General features: G+C 41.5%; 1 protein-coding gene across 1 annotated transcript; it reads right to left on the reverse strand.

The window, feature by feature from the left end:
* Positions 1-14,890: 14,890 nt before the first annotated feature.
* LOC101428535 (olfactory receptor 14C36-like) lies at positions 14,891-15,613 on the reverse strand. Its single transcript, XM_004469620.1, has one exon. It carries the CDS (start codon positions 15,611-15,613, stop codon positions 14,891-14,893), a length of 723 nt encoding a protein of 240 aa, XP_004469677.1.
* Positions 15,614-19,838: the final 4,225 nt, after the last annotated feature.

The following is a 19,838-nucleotide window of genomic DNA, read 5'->3' on the forward strand; positions in this document are numbered from 1 at the left end:
GGAAATGGAGATTGGCTGTCACTGTGGGCCCGAAGGGGAGGAGAAAATGCATGTGGAATGGATGGAACCAAGGTAAATGTGGGGGCAAGGGAGGAGTTTGGCGAGAGTACATGAGGATGATATAAAACATGTAATATTACACCAAAAACATATAGGGGACGACAGACTAATAATGTAAACCATAATGTAAAACATAGGATAACTAAAAAATTTAGAAAACTGTATAGCCTAAAGTATGGAACACATTGTAAGCACCGATGTCACCTTGTTTGAAAGCTATTGTTTCGGAGTCTGTACATCAGTTTCAGGAAATATGATATGAATAAGTTAAAAGATTATTGCTGTGGAAGGGAAAAGGTTTTATGGTGGATGTGTGGGAGTATTGTATATTGTATATATGAATTACTGCGATCTAAGACTCTTGTGAAGAGAAGTTCAATAATTAGAAAAAAAGAAAAGAAAAAGATAGGATGTAGAAATTTTTCCAAATCAATATGTACTCTAGATCTAACCTTTAAACTCATTGCTATATTCCATTTTACTAGAAAGGGAAACTGACATTATATTGGGATTCACTTTACGGGAAGTTTTGGATCACCACAATGGTGGTGGAGGAATACTGGTATGGAATGTTATTGACAGGCTATATATGGTTTACAGGGAGTTATACAGGGCATATGTCCAGGGTGCATGGTAATGTTTAGATATACTCATAGTGGAAACAATTGAAAACAACAGCTGGGGAGGTACTGGGTTCCTGGCCGGGGGGGCTCAGATGTGGTCCCTAGGGGAGCAGCAGCAGTCCCCCAGGTGCAACGGTAAGAACCAGGAAGGAATGAGGGTCCAACAGTGGGCTCCTGATACTAATGGCTATGCTTGTGAGCCTATACATCTGCAATAAGAACAAGGCCTAGAGCAGCATTGTGCCTGGGAGTTTCCTCCTGACAGCCTTCATGTTACTCAAATGTGGCCAGTCTCAAAGCCAAACTCAGCATGTAGATACAGTGCATTCCCCCCAGCATGGGACATGACACCCAGGGATGAGCCTCCCTGGCACCAAGGGATCACTACCAAATACCAGCTGAAGATGCAACTAGAAAATGACCTTGAATTAAAGGTTCAATGTGGATCAGCAGAATATCCCTGTCTACATATAATAACATGACTTCAAAATGCTGTTTGACCTAATGTAAGGGGGAAATGGAAAGGAGAAATGAGTTTATATGGCTACGAGTCTCTAAAAAAGAGTCTGGAGGTTGTCAGAAGGATTGCCCTTATGCACAACTGAGCAGAGTCTAAGAGACAGATAAAGTAGATACAACCCCAGGTATTGGTTCTTTTGAGGGATAAAGAGACCTACGGGTTCTATGGTCATGGCAGATGGGGTTCACTGCCATATCAGATGGCCCTTCTTTGGAGCTGGTGTTTCTGCATGATGGAACTGGACTCAAATGGGATCTCTTTTCACAAGGCTTTCATGCTACTTTACTGGAATTGTAGTTGGTGCTGGGGTTTAAGATATATTTAGGGGATTTGAATCTCTGGACTGACAATAAGATAGCCAGTCCCTGAGCCTCAACAGACTTCAGCTCCTACACTCTGATTTATTGGACTTACCCCACTCAGCTAACATGGAGTTGAAGAAGGTCAACCACCACACCATGGAGCCTAGAGTGCCTACAACTGAAAGCAGGAGGATTGCATCCAGTATCCATGTGGAATCTAAGCCCCCACTGACATAGATGTGCAATGGACACAACCAATCCAATGTCCACAGAGAAAATGTGGCATTAGTGTGTGAAGGGTGGCCGTGGTGGCTGCTGGGTGTGGGGAATGGGAGGAAGAGATGAGATGGGGAGGCATTTTCGGGACGTGGAGTTGTCCTGGGTGGTGCTTCACGGACAACTAAGGGACATTGTAGATCCCCCCAGGGCCTACTGGATGGAAGTGGGAGAGTGTGGGCTATGATGTGGACCATTGACTATGGGGTGCAGCGATGCCCAGAGATGTACTTACCAGGTGCAATGGATGTGTCATGATGATGGGGGAGAGTGTTGATGTGGGGGGAGTGGGTGGTGGGGGTGGTGGGGTTGAATTGGACTTCATATTTTTTGAAAATAATATTTTTTAAGAAAATGAATTAAAAAAATAAAATAAAATAAATGAAAAAAAAAACCAAATACCATTCACAATAGTAAATTAAAAAATCAAATATTTAGGAATAAATTTAACTAAAGATGTAAAAACTTATACACCGAGAACTATACAAGACTGTTCAAGGAAATCAAAGAAGACCTAAATAAATGGAAGAATATTCCCTGTTCATGGATAGGAAGACTAAATATTATTAAGATGTCTATCCTACCAAAACTGATCTACACATTCAATGCAATCCCAATAAAAACCAACACAGCCTTCTTTAAGGAACTAGAAAAACTAACTATGAAATTTATTTGGAAAGGAAAGAGGCCCCGAATTACCAAAGACATATTGAAAAAGAAAAACGAAATTGGAGGAATCACACTACCGGACTTCAAAATATACTACAAAACTACAGTAGTGAAAACAGCATGATATTGGCATAAGGAGAGACACACAAATCAATGGAATCGAATTGAAAGTTCTGATATAGAACCTCATATATATAGCCATATAATATTCGATAAAGCCACCAAACCATCTCAACTGGGAGAGAATGGCCTATTCAAGAAATAATGCTCAGAGAACTGGATATCCATATGTAGAGGAATGAAAGAGGATTACCATCTCACACCTTATACAAAGATCAACTCAAAATGGATCAAAGACCTAAATATAAGAGCCAAGATCATAAAAACCTTGGAAAGCTGTGTAGGGAAACATCTACAAGACCTTGTAATAGGAAATGGCTTCATGAACATCACACCAAAAGCACAAGCAGCAAAAGACCAAATAGATAAATGGGACTTCCTCAAAATTAAGGCCTTCTGCACCTCAAAGGAGTTTGTCAAGAAAGTAAAAAGGGAACACCTACACAATCGGAGAAAATATTTGGCAACCATATATCCGATAAGAGACTTATAATTTGCATATATAAAGAACTCCTATATATTGAAAATAAAAAGATAAACAACCCATTTAAAAAATGGGAAAAATATTTAAACAGACACTTCTCCAAAGAAGAAATACAAATGGCTAAAAAGCACATGAGAAAATGTTCCAAATCTCTAGCTATCAGGGAAATGCAAATCAAAACTACAATGAGATACCATCTTACTTCCATAAGATTGGCATCCATGATAAAACAGAAGAAAAAAAATGCTGGAGAGGATGTGAAGAAATGGGAACACTCATCCACTGCTAGTGGGAATGCAGAACGATCCAACCATTCTGGAGGACAGTTTGGCGGTTTCTCAAAAAACTTACCATAGATTTGCCATATGACCCAGCAATACCACTGCTGGGTATATACCCAGCAAAACTGAAAACAAGGACACAACCCGATATATGCACTATCGCCAAAAGTTGGAATCAACCAAAATGCCCATCAACAGATGAGTGGATCAATAAAATGTGGTATATACATACAATGGAATACTACTCGGCTGTAAGAACAAATACACTACAAGCACACGTGATAACACGGATGAATCTTGAGAACCTTACATTGAGTGAAGCAACCCAGGAATTGAAGGACAAATACTACATGACATCAATGATATGAAATAAGCAACCTACCTCAGAGAACTAAAGACTGGAAATAGGCTTACAGGAAATTGGGGGGTGGAGGAAGGATGTGAGCTGACGTCTTCAGGGGTGGAATCTATGATGAGCTGGCGGTAAGTATGTGCACAAAGAAGACATAAAATGGGGGCATGGGGTTGCATTCAGGTGGGGCTTTGCGGGTTTGAGAGGGGCTGGGGATGGGCAGATGGGTAATGTAGGGGCAACATACGAACATAGGAGATTATCAGGTGTTGGTTGAGAGTAAAATGCTGAGAAAACGGTATCAAAATATAATTAGGAGGGTTACCTGTTTAAGATGCTCAGAGGGGATGGTCTGATGTGGGACGGACTCCTGGGGAATGTCTGAATGCTCATTTTGCCAGGGTGGGTTGTACCATTAAGTAGAGACCCATGTAATGAGAGTGGGGGTGGACCCACATCCTGGGGAGGACTAATGTCATCAAATAGAGAGAACTGTATCTCTCAAGAGAAAGGATGGCTCCCAGGGCATTAGGGCAGTTGAGCAAGTCAGGCCCTCAACACTGTTGCAAGCGTCTCTGGATGTGGCTCCTCGGGAAATGGAGATTGGTTGTCACTGTGGGCCCCAAGGGGAGGGGGAAATGGATGTTGAATGGATGGAACCAAGTTAAATGTGGCGGCAAGAGATGTGTTTCACGTGAGTACACAAGGATGGATATAAAACATGTAATATTACACCAAAAACATATAGGGGACGACAGACTAATAATGTAACCATAATGTAAAACATAGGATACCTAAAAAATTAGAAAACTGTATGGACCACAATGTAAGCACAGATGTCACCTTGTTTGAAAGCTATTGTCTTGGAGTCTGTACATCAGTTTCAGGAAATATGATATGAATAAGTTAAAAGATTATCACTGTGGAAGGGAAAAGATTTTATGATGGATGTGTTGGAGTACTGTATATTGTATATATGAATTACTGTGATCTAAGGCTCTTGTGAACAGAAGCTCTCCAAATCAATACATATTCTATATCTAACCTTTAAACTCATTGCTATATTCCATTTTACTAGTAAGGGAACCTGATATTATATTGGGCTTCACTTTTCAGGAAGTTTTGGATCACAGAGTGGTTCAACAATGGCAATGGAGGAATACTGGTATGGAATGTTATTGACAGGCGATAAATGGCTGACAGGGAGTTATACAGGGCATGTGTCTAGGGTGCATGGAAATGTTTGGATATACTTATAGTGGAAACAATTAAAAACAACAGCTGGGGAGGTACTGGGTTCCTGGTCAGGGGCGGGTGGGGCTCTGTCGTGGTCCCTAGGAGAGCAGCGGCAGTCCCCCAGGTGCAATGGTAAGGACCAGGAAGGAATGAGGGTCCAACAGTGAGCCCCTGATACTAATGACTATGCTTGTGAGCCTATACACCTGAAATAAGAACAAGGCCTAGAGCAGCACTAAGAGTGCCTAAGAGTTCCCTCCTAACAGCCTCCGTGTTACTCAAGTGTGGCCAGTCTCGAAGCCAAACTCAGCATGTAAATGCAATGCTTTCCCCCCAGCATTGGACATGACACCCGGGGATGAGACTCCCTGGCACCGAGGGATCACTACAAAGTACCAGCTGATGATGTAACTAGAAAATGACCTTGAATTAAAGGTTCAATGTGGACCAGCAGAATATCCTTGTCTACATATAATAACAGGAGTTAAAAATGCTGTTTGACCTAAAGTAAGGGGCAAATGGAAAAGACAAATGAGTTCATATGGCTATGAGTTTCTAAAAAAGAGTCTGGAGGTTGTCAGAAGTATTGCCCTTATGCACACTTGAGCAGAGTCTCAGAGACATATAAAGTAGATAGGACCCCAGATATTGGTCCTTTTGAGGGCTAAAGAGACCCACAGGTTCTATGGTCATGGCAGATGGGGTTCACTACCATGCCAGTTGGCCCTTCTTTGGAGCTGGTGTTTCTGCATGATGGAGCTGAACTCAGATGGGATCTCTTTTCACAAGGCTTTCATGCTACTTTACTGGAATTGTAGTTGGTGCTGGGGCTTAAGATATATCTAGGGGATTTGAATCTCTGGACTTACAATATGATAGCCAGGCCCTGAGCCTCAACAGACTTCAGCTCCTACACTCTGATTTATTGGACTTACCCCACTCAGCTAACATGGCGTTGAAGATTGTCAACCACCACCCCATGGAGCCTAGAGTGCCTACAACTGAAAGTAGGAGGATTGCATCCAATATCCATGTGGAATCTAAACCCCCTCTTGACATAGATGTGGAATGGACACAACCAAACCAAGGTCCACAGGAAGGAGGAATACAGTAAGGATCAGAGTGGACTTAATGATATCCTATTCATGAACTATTGTGGTTAATAATTGAGAAAATGTGGCATTGGTGTGGAAAAAGTGGCCATGGTGGCTGCTGGGTGCAGGGGATGGGAGGAAGAGAAGAGATGTGGAGGCATTCTTGGGACTTGGAGTTGTCCTGGGTGGTGCTCCAGGGACAATTGCCTGATGTTGTATGTCCTCCCATGGCAGGGATGTGGTGGCATTTTCAGAACTTGAAGATGTCCTAAATGATATTGCAGGGACAGATGCTGGGCATTGTATATATTGCCATAACCCACTGAATGTACTGGGGAAGAGTGTAACCTACAATGTAAACTATTATCCATGTGGTGCAGCAGAGCTCCAAAATGGATTTGCCAAATGCAGTGAATGTGCCACAATGATGAAAGAGTTTGTTGATATATGAGGAGTGGGGAAGGCAGGGTGTGGAGTATAAGGGAACCTCTTGTATTTTTTAATGAATCATTCTTTGTGATCTATGTATCTTCCAAAAAATGCAATAAAAAAATGGGGGTGGGCTGTTGTGGAGTGAGGCATATGTGAACGTCTTATGGTTTTTAATGTAATGTTTTTTGTCATCTATTAAATTTTAAAAGATAATTATAAAATAAACTAAATTTAAAAAAAAAGAAAAAAAAAGAGAGAAGATGCCAATGCACAAAATAAGAAATGAGGAAGGGAATATCATCACTGATCCCACAGAAATAAAGAGCATCATAAGAGGATACTTTGAAAAATTATATGCCAACAAGAAGAAAAATTTAGAGGAAATGGACAAATTCCTAGAAACACATAAGCAGCCTACACTTATGAAAGAAGAAACTGATGATCTCAAAAACCAATACAAGTAAAGAGATAGAATCAGTCATTAAAAATCACCCAACTAGAAGAGCCCAGGGCCAGACAGCTCCACAGGTGAATTCTACCAGTCATTCCAGAGAAAACTAATATGTATTTTGCTTATACTCTTCCAAAAATATTTCAAGAAAGAAAAATTACAGACCATTCTCTCTTATGAACCTAGATGCTGAAATCCTCAATGAAATACTTGCTAATAAACATATTTAACAACATATCAAATGAATGACACACCATGACCAAATGAGTTTCATCCCTAGTATGCAAGGCTGATTCAACATAAGGAAATCAACAAATGCAATACACCACATGAACAGATTGAAAGAAAAAAATCACATGATCCTATCTATAGATGCAGAAAAAACATTCAACAATATATAGCACCCTTTCCTGATAAAAATCTTCAAAAGATAAGAATAGAAGGAAATTTTCTGAATATGATAAGTGGTATATATGGAAAACCCATAGCTAACATCATATACAATGATGAAATCTTAAAATCTTTCCAAGATCAGGTACAAGACAAGGATGTCCAGTATCACCCCTCCTATTTAATATTGTGTTAGAAGTACTTACTCCACCACTGAGGCCAGAAGAGGATATGAAAGTCATCAAAATTGGAAAGGAAGAAGTCAAAATTTCACTATTTACAGATGACAGGATCATATGCATAGAAAGCCCTAAGAAATCTACAACAAAGCTACCAGAACTTATAAATGAGTTCAATAAAGTTGCAGGATGTGATTAATGCACAACAATCAATAGCATTTCTGTACACTAATAATAAGCAATCTGAGGAGGAAATCAAGAAGCAAAACCATTTACAATAGTAAATTTAAAAATCAAATACCTAGGACTAAATTTAACAAAAGGTATAAATGACTTATACACAGAAAACTACACAACATTGTTAAAGGAAATGAAAGAAGACTTAAATAAATGGAAGAAGATTCCCTGTTCATGGATAGGAAGACTAAGTATTGTGGAGATGTCTATCCTGCCCAAACCAATCTACAGATTTATTCAAATCCCAATAAAAATCAACACTGCATTTTTAAGTGAAATGGAAAACTATGAAATTTATTTGGGAGGGAAAGAGGTCCTGAATAGTCAAAGACATATTGAAAAAGAAAAACAAAATCAGAGGAATCACGCTACCTGACTTTAAAACATACTACAAAAGCTATAGTGAGAAGCAGACGTGGCTCAACTAATAAAGCATCCATCTGCCATATGGAGGGTCCAAGGTTTGATACACAGGGCCTCCTGGCCCATGTGGTAAGATGGCCCACATGAAGTGATGCCACACACAAGGAGTGCCATGCCACTCAGGGGTGTCCCTGAATGGGGGTGCCCAACCCATAAGGTGTTCACCCTGCAAGGAGAGCTGTCCCTCATGAAAAAAGCACAGCCCACCCAGGAGTGTTGCCACACATATGGAGAGCTGATGCAGCAGGATGATGCAACAAAAAAGAGATGTAGATTCCCAGTGCTGCCTGAGAATGCAAGCAGATGCAGAAAAACACACAGTGAATGGACACAGAGAGCAGACAATGGGGGAAAGGGGAGAGAAATAAATTAAATCTTAAAAAAATAGTTATAGTGATCAAAGCTGCATGGTATTGGAACAAAGATAGGCATACTGACCAATGGAACTGAATTGAGAGTTCTGATACAGATCCTCACGTTACAGTCACCTGATATTCAACAAGGACACCAAGTCCTCTCAGCTGGGAAAGAATGGCCTCTTCAACAAATGGTGCTTGGAGAACTGTTTATCCACATGCAAAAGAATGAGAGAGGAAGACCATCTCACACCTCATACAAAAATCAGCACAAGATGGATCAAAGACCTAAATATAAGAGCCAAGACCATAAAGACCTTGGAAGACAATGTAGGGAAACATCTACAGCATCTTGCAATAGGAAATGGTTTCATGACCTGCACACCCAATGTACAAGCAGTGAAAGAAAAAAATAGGTAAATGGGACCTCCTCAAAATTAAATACTTTTGCACCTCAGAGGAGTTTGTCCAGAAAGTAAAAAGACAGCCTACCCAATGGGAGAAAATATTTAGTAACCATATATCTGATAGCAGCCTAATATCCAGCATATATAAAGAAATCCTATATCTTCAAAACAAAAAGACAAACAAACCACTTAAAAATGGGCAGGAGATTTGAGCAAACACTTCTCTGAAGAAATACAAATGTCTAAAAAGCACATGAAAAGATGCTCAACATCACTAGCTCTTAGGGAAATGCAAATCAAAACTACAATGAGATACCATCTTACACCCATTGGACTGGCAGTTACTAAAAATAACATAGGACTACAAGTGTTGGAGAAGATGTGAAGGAATAGGAACCATCACCCACTGCTGGTGGGAATACAGAAGGATCCAGCCATTCTGGAGAAGAGTTTGGCAGTTCTTCAAAAAAAAAAAATTAGCTATAGATTTGCCATATGACCCAACAATTCCATTCCTGGGTATATACCCAGAAGAACTGAAAACAAGGACGTGAACCAATATATGAATACCAATGTTCATAGCAGCATTATTCACAATTGACAAATTTGGAATCAATCCAAATGCCCATCAACAGATAAATGGATAAACATAATGTGATATATATGCACATCAGAACACTACTCAGCTGTAAGAAGGAATACATTACTAACACACAGGATAACATGGATGAGTACTGAGGACCATATGTTGAGTGACGCAAACCCAGCTTTGAAGGACAAATACTACATGACCTCTCTGATATGAAATAAGGAAATTGAGCCATCTCCAAGAGCTAGAGTATGGAAGATAGGCTTACAGAAAATGGGGGGTGGGGGGGAGAGGAAGTTTGTGAGCCAATGCCCACATGGGCAAAATCTATGATAAAGTGGAGTTAAATACTTACACAGTGAAGAAATGTGATGGGACTATAGGGATACTACTGGGTTGGGCTATGCACGCCTAAAAGAGGCCAGGGTTGGGGAATGGTCAGAGTCATGGAATCGTGGGGGAGCAGGTGAATATGGGAGAATGGTGAGTATGTGGTTGAAACTATAATGTTAAGAAAACTCTTTAGACACTATAATAAGGAAAGGTCACTGGTTTAGGGTGTTGGATAGGGGGCATTTGGCAAAGGGGGCACCTGAGGCAGGCTTCTAGGGTGTATATGACTGCTCTTCTTGTCATAGTGTGTTATATCAGTGGGAAGACAACCATACAATGAGCGTGAAGGTGTTGTATCCCCTTCCTGGGGAGGTCTGATGTTCTCAAACAGAAGGAAGGTTGTCTCTTGAGAGCATGGGTGTCTCCTATTAGAGGAGGACAGACTATTGTGTCAAACCCTCAGCATTGTTGCAAGTATCTATGAATCTTGTCCTTCAAGAAGTGAAACTTGTTTGTCACTGTGGGGCCTTCAAGGGAGGGGAGAGAGGAGTAGAATAGATAGAAGATAGGGTAATTGGGAGGGCAATGGAAGTGTTTTGTATGATTGTGCAATGATGTAAACAGGCCATGTTAAATTTCACAAAAAATGTTAAAAGTGTATGGTCTAGAATGTAAACCATAAAGTAAACTACTGACCATGGTTGGTAGCCATGTTTCAATAATTGTACACCAGTCATCGCAAATGTAACATCACCTGTAAAAAGATCATTGTTGGGAAATGGAGGAAAGGGGGAGGATATTGGGTATTTGGGAGCCCCCTATATTCAGCATGTGACTTTACTGTGACCTAAAACTTCTTTGAAGACATACTGAAAAACAAAAGGAAGTAAGACACTGAGGAAGAAATGGAAGAGATTGTCTTGCCACTGTACATACAGTACGATACCTATTAACAGAGATGAAAGGCAAAATGTCAAAAAAAATGTATAATATTTTTCACTTTTAATACCCCATTTTTTACTTTATTTTAGTTTTCTTAAATTTTTATGTATTTTATTTGTAACATTTAAACCTATCGTTACTACTTCATTTCCTATTAATTGAATTTGGAAATATATTTGGTTTCACTTTTGAAGAAGTTTGGGATCACACAGGGATTCAACTATGGCAGGGGAGGAGCATTGGTGTGGGGTGTCATTGATCAATGATGTATGGGAGGGAGTTCACCTGGGCATGCCTATAGGGTATATAGATATGTTTGGATGTTCTTTGGGTATTGACACAGCAGGTAGAGATTCACATGACAACTGAGGGAGTGCTGGGTTCCCATCCTGGAGAGCTTTGTCCATTCCCCAATAGAACAGCAACAATCATCCTAGTACAAGGGCAATGACCAGTGAAGAAGGATGGTCCAATGATGGGCCCTTGATACTGATGACCATGCTTGTGAGCCCATGTGCTTGAAATTTCAACTTGGCCTAGTGTTACAGAGTGCCTAAGAGTTACCTCTTGAGAGCCTCCATGGTGCTCAAATGTGGCCACTCTCTAAATCAAATTCAGCATATAAATGCATTATCTTCCCCCCCAGTGTGGGAAATGACACTTGGAATGAGCCTCCCTGGCCCTGAGGGACCAAGCACTGGCTGGTGATCCAAGTTGAAAAAGTCTTTGAATAAAAGGGGGAAATGGCAAAGACAAATGAGTTTATATGGCTAAGAGACTTCAAAATGTGTTGGGTCATCATCAGAGAGGTCATGATTATGCAAGTCTCAGCAGGATCTCAGAGATAGTCAAAGTAGATGCAACCCCATGTAGTGGTGCTCCTCAGGGTTATGGAGACACCCATGTCCTATGGTCAAGGCAGATGGCTCTGGAACTCAGTGCCTTGCCAGTTGCCCCTACTTTGGAACTTATGCTCCTGAGGAGGATGGAGTTGGACTCAGATGTGACTTCTCTACACATGCCTCTTCTGTCCCTTTTATTGAACCAGTGGTTGGCACTGGAGTTGGTGAGTTCAACTCAGAATTGAATATTTGGGATGTCCATGTGCCAGATAGGGCCCTGAGCCTTAGCAGTGTTGCTGCACCTACTCTCCAGCTCATTGGACTTACCCAGGTGAACTAAGGAGGTGAGTATGGACAATCACCACTCCAAAGAACCAAGAGAGTATACAGCTGTGGGCATGAGAGTTCCATCTACTAGCCATGTGAGATCAAAGCCCCCTCTCAATTGAGAGGTGAAGTGGGCATCACTATCTCGTGGTCCTCAGGATGAAGGAATAAAATATGGACTAGAATGGATTACTGTATTCTACCATAAAATTATTGTGACTCTAAGAATGGACTGTATTATATTATTGATGTGGAGACAGTGGCCATGGAAGTGGCTGAAGGCAGGGAGAGGGAAAAGTAGGTGTGAAAGGGGGCATTTTTGGGACTTGGAGTCATCCTGAATGATATTGCAGGGATGACATTATATATACTGCCATAACCCACTGAAAAAACTGGGAGAGAGTGTAAGTTACAATGTACACTATAATCCATACTTTGTAGCAGTGCTCCAAAATGTATTAATCAAATGCAACCAGTGTGACATACTAATGAAAGAAGATGTTGATGTGGGAAAAATGAGGAGTATGGGGAGTGGGGTATATGGGAACCTCATACTTTTTAATGTAAAATTTTGTGTGATCTATGTATCTTTTTAAAATAAATACAAATATATTTTAAAAATAAAAATAGCTTTGGTAAAAAAGAAAAAAACAATTTCTAATTTGAATGTAATAACCAGTACTTACTTTTATGTCAAAAAACCACTAACAGTTATGACAGAAAACCAATATATTTTTGTTTAAATATCCCAATAGTACGGTTGTTTATTACAATTTTGGCACCATTCAATTATAGGGGCTTGGTACAAGTTTATGAGATTTATAGTGGAAAAATCATCAGGTGAACTAAAAAAGAACTTGAAAAACTTAGGTTCAGTATCTTTGAGCATTCCTTCTAAGGTTTGGGAAATGGGGGAAATTGCAAATTCTACTACATATTCCATAGTCTCTATTTTCAATTTCTGTAAAAATATGGACAAAATGGATAGCTGCTACAAAGGGCCCACAGTTTTTATTGTAGTTAAGCAAGGCCCTTCCTTCTAGGTGTCACACTGTGGGGACCTTAGATTTATGTCCATATTGCTTTTTTTCTGTTATTAATTGTCTACAACATCACTTAGTGGTTTAATTGAACTACTCAGGAAAACAATTGATGCATTCTGATTTGGTAGCAAAGGGGTTTTGTGGCATTTGTGGAAAAATAAATTACAAACTTAACATTTGACTATATTTTCTTAGCCAACTTTTGAGTAAATTACAGATATTGGACCCATATATAAGAGGGAATATCTCAGGAAGATGTTGCCTCAGTTAATTAGTCCTATAATGAACAATCAAATGAAGACACCCCCAAAATAAAACACTATTCAAATAATTATGAATCTGAATAAAGGACTAGTATATTTATAGGACTAACATATATACAAAACCCAGAAGATAAAATTCACAATATTCAGCATACAATCATAGATTACCAGATGCATACACAAAACAGGAAAACCTAACACATGATGAGTGTAGGAATCAATTAATATAATTAACCAGAACTGAGGCTTATCTTAAAATTAGCAGAAAATTAAAGTTAAAATGTTATAAGACTTTGCCAGCTGTTAAAAAATTTAGAATCAAGAAGACCAAAAAAAAAGAAGACTCAAATTAAACTTTCAAATTGTTTTTGTAGGGAATATATAAGGACCTGTTTTAAAATTTATTTAACTTTAAAAATTTTAAATTTTATTAATGTTTCCCCACCACTGGTTACCCAATACACCTTCAGAATTACAAATATAGATAATGGATAAATGCATGCTCATATATATGGGAACATAGTATCATTTTACTGCAAAATCTTTGCAATAAAAATAAATGGACAGAGCACAATAGTTTACAAAGCATTTTATGCCATCAATTAAGGATCACATTAGCACATGGATGATAACAATCACAGAATCAAGAGTAGTGGTAGTTTGATTTTAATTAATGCAATAATGCTTCCAATGTTCAGATCAAGAAACTGAGTATTATCCAATATGGCTATTTTTTACTCACTAGAGATGATTATGTATATATCAAGCACTAAAGTAGGAATTATGGACCCTCATATGTGTAAAACCTATATGAAGCTTTACTTAAATTCATATTTTCATCTTATTATTTCATAATATATTTAAACAATGAATCAGAAGTTTTATAATTGAAATAGAGATAAATTTACCTTATTTTTGCATTCTTGTTCTGAGGATTTGAATATCTACTAATAAATAATCTTAAGTGTTCTAAATTCACCACTGAAAAATAGTTTCTAAACAATATTTTTTGCTTTGAGAAAAAAATTTTTATTGAAAAGCTATCCCTCCATGCTATGAAAAACTGGATGATATATTACTGATCTATTTTACCAACCCATTGTCAGATGCTTCTGTTTTATTAAGATAAAATAAGCTATTATTATTTATATTTTAGGGATATTTTAAATTTATGATTGAATAAATGATATAGTTTTATAATCACCTAAATATTGCAGAAACTGTGATATATAGTTGTTCTAAGCTTTAGCAGATAACCTTAAATATCCACATTTTGGTGTCAGCATTTGTGCAGTTTTATGATGTAAACCCTCAAAATGAAATATGTTTATATTGTTTCTGTACTGACACATTATATGACTATCCCTTAGTATGTTAGGACCACCAAAATTGAAAATAGGCAATAATTTTGAATCATTTTGCATCTCAACTCAGTAACATGGAGACTCAAAATAATTATCATACAATTCTCCTGAATGAAGATTGTTTGCTTATAATTTTCTTTACAACCTTTTATTTGCTTGTTTCTAAGACTATAGATTATAGGATTTAAAAAAGGAGGGACCATAAAATAGAACACAGAGGTGATCATGTCCTGAATTGTGGGTGAGCTGGAGGTTGGCTTCATATACACAGCAGCGGCTGAGCTTACAAAGATGGTTACCACAAGGATGTGAGGGATACAGGTGGAAAAGGCCTTTCTTTACTCATATCAGGTTGGAAACTTGAGCACAGTAGAAAATATGTGAATATAACACATGGTGATGAAGGTAAAGCAGCACCAGTGATTACCACTGTAGAGATAAAAATTAAAATTTCATTTTTTGAAGTGTTAGAACAGGAGAGTTTCAGCAGAGAGGGGGCATCACAGAAGAACTGATGGACCATGTTGGACTGACAGAAGGGCAGCCAGAATATATTGCCTGTGTGGAATCCTGCATAGATCATACTACTAACAACAGAAGGCAGTGTCATCTGGGCACAGACCCAAGGGTTCATAATCATTGGGTAGTGGATGGGCTGAGAAATGGCCGCATATTGGTTATGGGCCATGATGGTGAGAAACAGTAGCTCTGTAGAAGAAAATAAAAACACAAAGAAAAACTGAGCTGCACATCCAACAATGGAAACTGCTTTGCTCTCAAGCAGGAAGATAACAAATGTCGTAGGTACAGTGACAGAAATGTAGCACATGTCCAATGCAGATAGGTTCCTGGGGAAGAAGTACATGGGTGTATGAAGTTTCTCATCAAGTATGGTTACTGTGACAATGAGAAAGTTGCCCATCAGGGTTGCCAAGTACATCAGTAGGAATAGCATGGCTTGTAAAACTCTGTACTCCCACACATCAGAAAATCTTGTAAGCAGGAATTCAGTCACCATGGTGGAGTTGCACATCTTTGAGGAATGTGCTTAAGATATGGAGAGACAAAGCCAAATAATCCCTAAACAAAATGGAAAATCAATATGAGGGAAAAATTAGCCTAAGTATATTATCAATCAACATTTACCTAATTTTATTATTTGTTGTTCATTTTGTTTAGTAGAATATAGAATATTATTGCCTTAAGCTCCTAAGGGAGCTGCTTCTGTATCTTAAATCTAGGGTACAGGTATCAATAAAGCAATCACTAATTCACTAATATCAGTGAATGGTACACTTAAAAGTGGATAATATGGGAAATTTTTAAATGTATATGTTACTACACACCAAGTAAAAAAGAAAAAAAAAAGGATTCTTTCAGAGCCTGTAACCATGTTTTGTTAGTTTTCATCATATACTAGCAGGACAATGTGTTTGTTCAACTGAACAATTGATTTAATATAGGTAATTCCTATATATATTGACACATAAGAAGTATTCTATAAGTGTTAACATTTAATGTCATTAACAGATGTCCAAACACAACCTGGATAGATGTAGGAGGATACTGTTGCATCAGAGAATCTCCAAACTTTACATGTGGTTGTAATCCATTACTTGCCCACTAGATAGAAAATTATTTTTATCTTCATTTCTACCACTATAACTTTTGATACTAATTTCATTTGGAAATTCAACTAAAGAATTGGCATCTCTGATGACCACATTTTATCAATTACATATGTCTCTGCCTTGCATCTGTTAACAAGTACTCTTTTTGATATTTGATTCTTCCACTGTTCTCTCTCTCTCTCTCTCTCTCCCACATTTTTAATATTTATTAAACCCATGTGGTTTGTTTTTGTTACTTTCTTAGCTGAGATAGCACAATCAAAGAAATGAATAAAGAAAGAATAAGAAAACTTGTTAATACATGAAAATGTATGCGGGCAGCGGCGGGCCTCCGGGAGGGTTGGCGGTTGGCCAGGCATGCTCTCTGGATGGGGGCTGCCTCGTGATTGAAGGAGAGGAGGGGGTTCGGCACGAAGCCATTGGGCCCTCGCTCTCTCCGCTCAGGCACGGGGGACACGTGGTGCAAGCAAGAACACCATGGAGACAAGGTCTAGGCACAAGTCTACTTTATTGTTGAAGGGGACATGGTTTTATAGGGTCTAGGGATATGTAAAGGGACTTGATTGGTGCCGGCGGGTGCTGTTGCTTGCGTAGGTGGTTACTGGACAGTAGGCGGTTACTGGACAGTAGGCGGTTACTGGACAGTAAGCTGGCTAAGAGGTTAGGAGCAAGGGAGGGGAAGGGGAAAGTGTGGGCTGTCTAGATAACGGCTAGGTGGAAGACGGAGAAGGGGAGAAGGAGGGGCAGCACCGGCTGCCAATACTGGGCAGGAAGGAGACGGGGACAATTTCTCCCTTTTGTTTAAAAGTATGTGCTTCGGGGGAGGTGAACTGGTGGCAGCAGGGGCAGTATGGGAGGGGTACTGGGGTAAGACGAGGGGAGGAGGGAGACCACGAGGACCGGCTGGCGGTGAGAAGCAGAGGGCCCTCCCAGCTGCTCTCAGCTGCAGAGGACACAGCATCTGGCCAGGACGCATGTGCCTGCTGCTGGGGTCGGCGCACGCCGGTGCCTGGTGCGCGCCGAGCTCTGCCAGCAAAATGGGGTCGTGATGTTCCTGAACCCCTCGCCTGATTGGGGGAGAAGGAGGGAGATGAGTGAGGAAAGGGAGACAGGAGGTTACAGGCGTGTGGTTCGGTGTTTGCGGCGGGGGCGGGAGGAGCGCGGCAGATGGCTTGGTGGTGGCTCTTTAGTGGTGAGGTGTTGATAATGAACCTGCACAGAGGAGCTGAATACCGCGTTGGCTTGGTCTTTGGCGAGGCGGACTATTTTTTTGATGGCCCAGGGTCCTACAGTGAGGGCTAAGATGATGATGATGAGTGGGCCTAAAAATGGAAGGAGGTATGGGAGGAGGGTATGGAGAACACTGGAAAAATAGTTCGCATTTTCTCGCTCTTTGTGGTGCTTATCCAATCCCTCCTGGACCTTTCTCAGGTTGTCCTCGACTAAGCCGGTGGAGTTGGCATATACTCCTCTCCAAGGGCGGCACAGAGACCCCCTTCCTTAAGGAGGAGGAGGTCAAGGCCGCGGCGGTTCTGGAGGACTACCTCAGAGAGAGAATTGAGAGAATTTTTTAGATGTTTTACAGCATTTTGAAGGTAGGTGATATCTTCATTGATGGCCTGTCTGAGAGAGGAGAGGGCAGAGGACTGTGTGGCGAGGGCGGCGATCCCTATGCCTGCCCCTGCAAGACCTAGAAGGGTAGCGACTGTTAGGACTGCGGTGACAGGCTCTCTCCTTTGTAAGTGGAGGGAGGTTTGTCTGCTCAGCACGCGGCGGAAAAATTCGTGGTCAGAATGGTAAACGACTCGAGGAGCGAGAAGGATGAGCAGGCAAGTCTCATGGGTAGCGTTGAGGGTGGCGACATTGAGGCAGGGGGTTAGCCCGGTGGAGGTGCAAAGCCATTGGGAGGTGTTAAGGGGGATTAAGAACTTGGCGGAAGCGCTGGGAGAGGAGTAGTTAGAACAAGCACTAAGGGAGGGGTGGGAACCTTGACGAGAATGAACACAGCGTCCTGTGAAGGAAACAGATTGAAAGGTTAGGGGGACGGAGGAAGTGTTCCAGTTGCACTCGGCTGGGTATACTGAAGTGGATTCGTTGAACGTGAAGTTAACGGCGACAGGCTCATAGATAGGAAGGGAGGGGGAGAGGCAGAGCCAACAGTTCTTGGTGAGGTTGGGGTGAGAAGTATTTAGAGATAAGTAGGATGCATAGATTAACGCGAGAAGGGGACTGGAATACTTGGTAGGGGGGGCCATGGCTGGGGAGCGATGGATGAGGGGGGTTGCCGCTGGAAGGGGGGGAGGCGGGGGGATTGAGGACTTTATTGGGGCCAACGGCGAGGGGTGGGGATTCAGGCTTGGGCAGTAGTTTTCTGATGATGAGGAAGGCTTCCTCTTGCCAGCGCTGGAGGGTCCAATTGGAGTGTTGATGGGCCGAGTTGACAACGGCCGGGGAGATGAAGGGAAGCATGATGATGAGAGCAATGGGAAGAACGGAACTACCCGCATGGCGGCGAATCATCTGTGGAGACAAAAGAGAGAGAGAAAACTACAAAGGAAACAGCGATGGGAAGGAGGCAAGTTAGGTAGGCAACTCGTTAGGAGGATCATTGGTGTCAGCTTTAGCGGAAGCCTCGGCGGTGTGGGGCTTGATGAGACGTCCTGGGACCCAGATGGGCTGCGGCTCTGATTCAGGGAAAACACAGGTGAATCCCCGTCCTTGGGCTAAGAGAGGGGCAGGTCCATGCCATTGGGTGGTCTGCGGGTCACGCCAGAGGACAAGCGGTGCAGGGGTGGGCGGGAAGGTAGGCCCCCAGTGCATGTGGACCAGTGAAAAGCCTTGGGCATTGAAGGTCATCAGGTTGTGTCGGATCAGGGCCTCTGTGACGACGTCGCGAGGGGTGCGACGCGGCTGGTCAGCAGATGTCTTGAGAATGAGGGTTTTGAGAGACTGGTGAGCACGCTCTACTAGGCCTTGTCCCTGTGGATTGTAGGGAATGCCGAAGTGATGGGTGATGTCGTAGAGCTTGAGGAATTCGGCAAAGGAGGCGCTCCGGTAGGCAGGTCCGTTGTCTGTTTTGATGTCCCATGGAACGCCCATGAAAAGAATAGATTCTCTGAGCGCTTGGATGGCGTGCTTGGCCGTTTCTCCGGTGAGCGCGGTTGCGTAGCAGAGGTGAGAGAAGGTGTCGATGGCTACGTGGAGGTATTTCCATCGGCCAAACTGGGGGACATGAGTGACGTCCAGTTGCCATCTGGAATTGGGGCGGAGCCCACGAGGGTTAACTCCCTGCGGTTGGAGTGGCCCCTAGGGCAGCAATGGAGCGCACGTTCGGCATGACCGCATAAGGTGTTTGCAGGTATGGATTGGGAGGTCTGGAAAGAGTTTGTGGAGGCCAGCTGCTGAGAAGTGAAATCTGGCATGCAGCAGCTTGGCCTGATTGATGAGGTCTCCGACTGCGACAGTGGTCTCGGCTGGAAGCAGGTGAACGGCCTGATCAGCAAGGTGGTTGCCGTGGGCCAGGGGCCCGGGAAGGCCGGAATGGCTGTGGATGTGAGCGATGAACCAAGGCTGTCGGCGGTTCTCTATGAGCTCTTGAAGGTCCAGGAGAGC

This window comes from Dasypus novemcinctus, chromosome 29 (assembly GCF_030445035.2).
Source record: "Dasypus novemcinctus isolate mDasNov1 chromosome 29, mDasNov1.1.hap2, whole genome shotgun sequence".
In the NCBI taxonomy this organism is placed as follows: Eukaryota; Metazoa; Chordata; class Mammalia; order Cingulata; family Dasypodidae; genus Dasypus; species Dasypus novemcinctus.

Excerpts from the sequence above, each read along its gene's own strand:
- LOC101428535 (XM_004469620.1), bottom strand. The coding sequence starts at position 15,613 with ATGGTGACTGAATTCCTGCTTACAAGATTTTCTGATGTGTGGGAGTAC.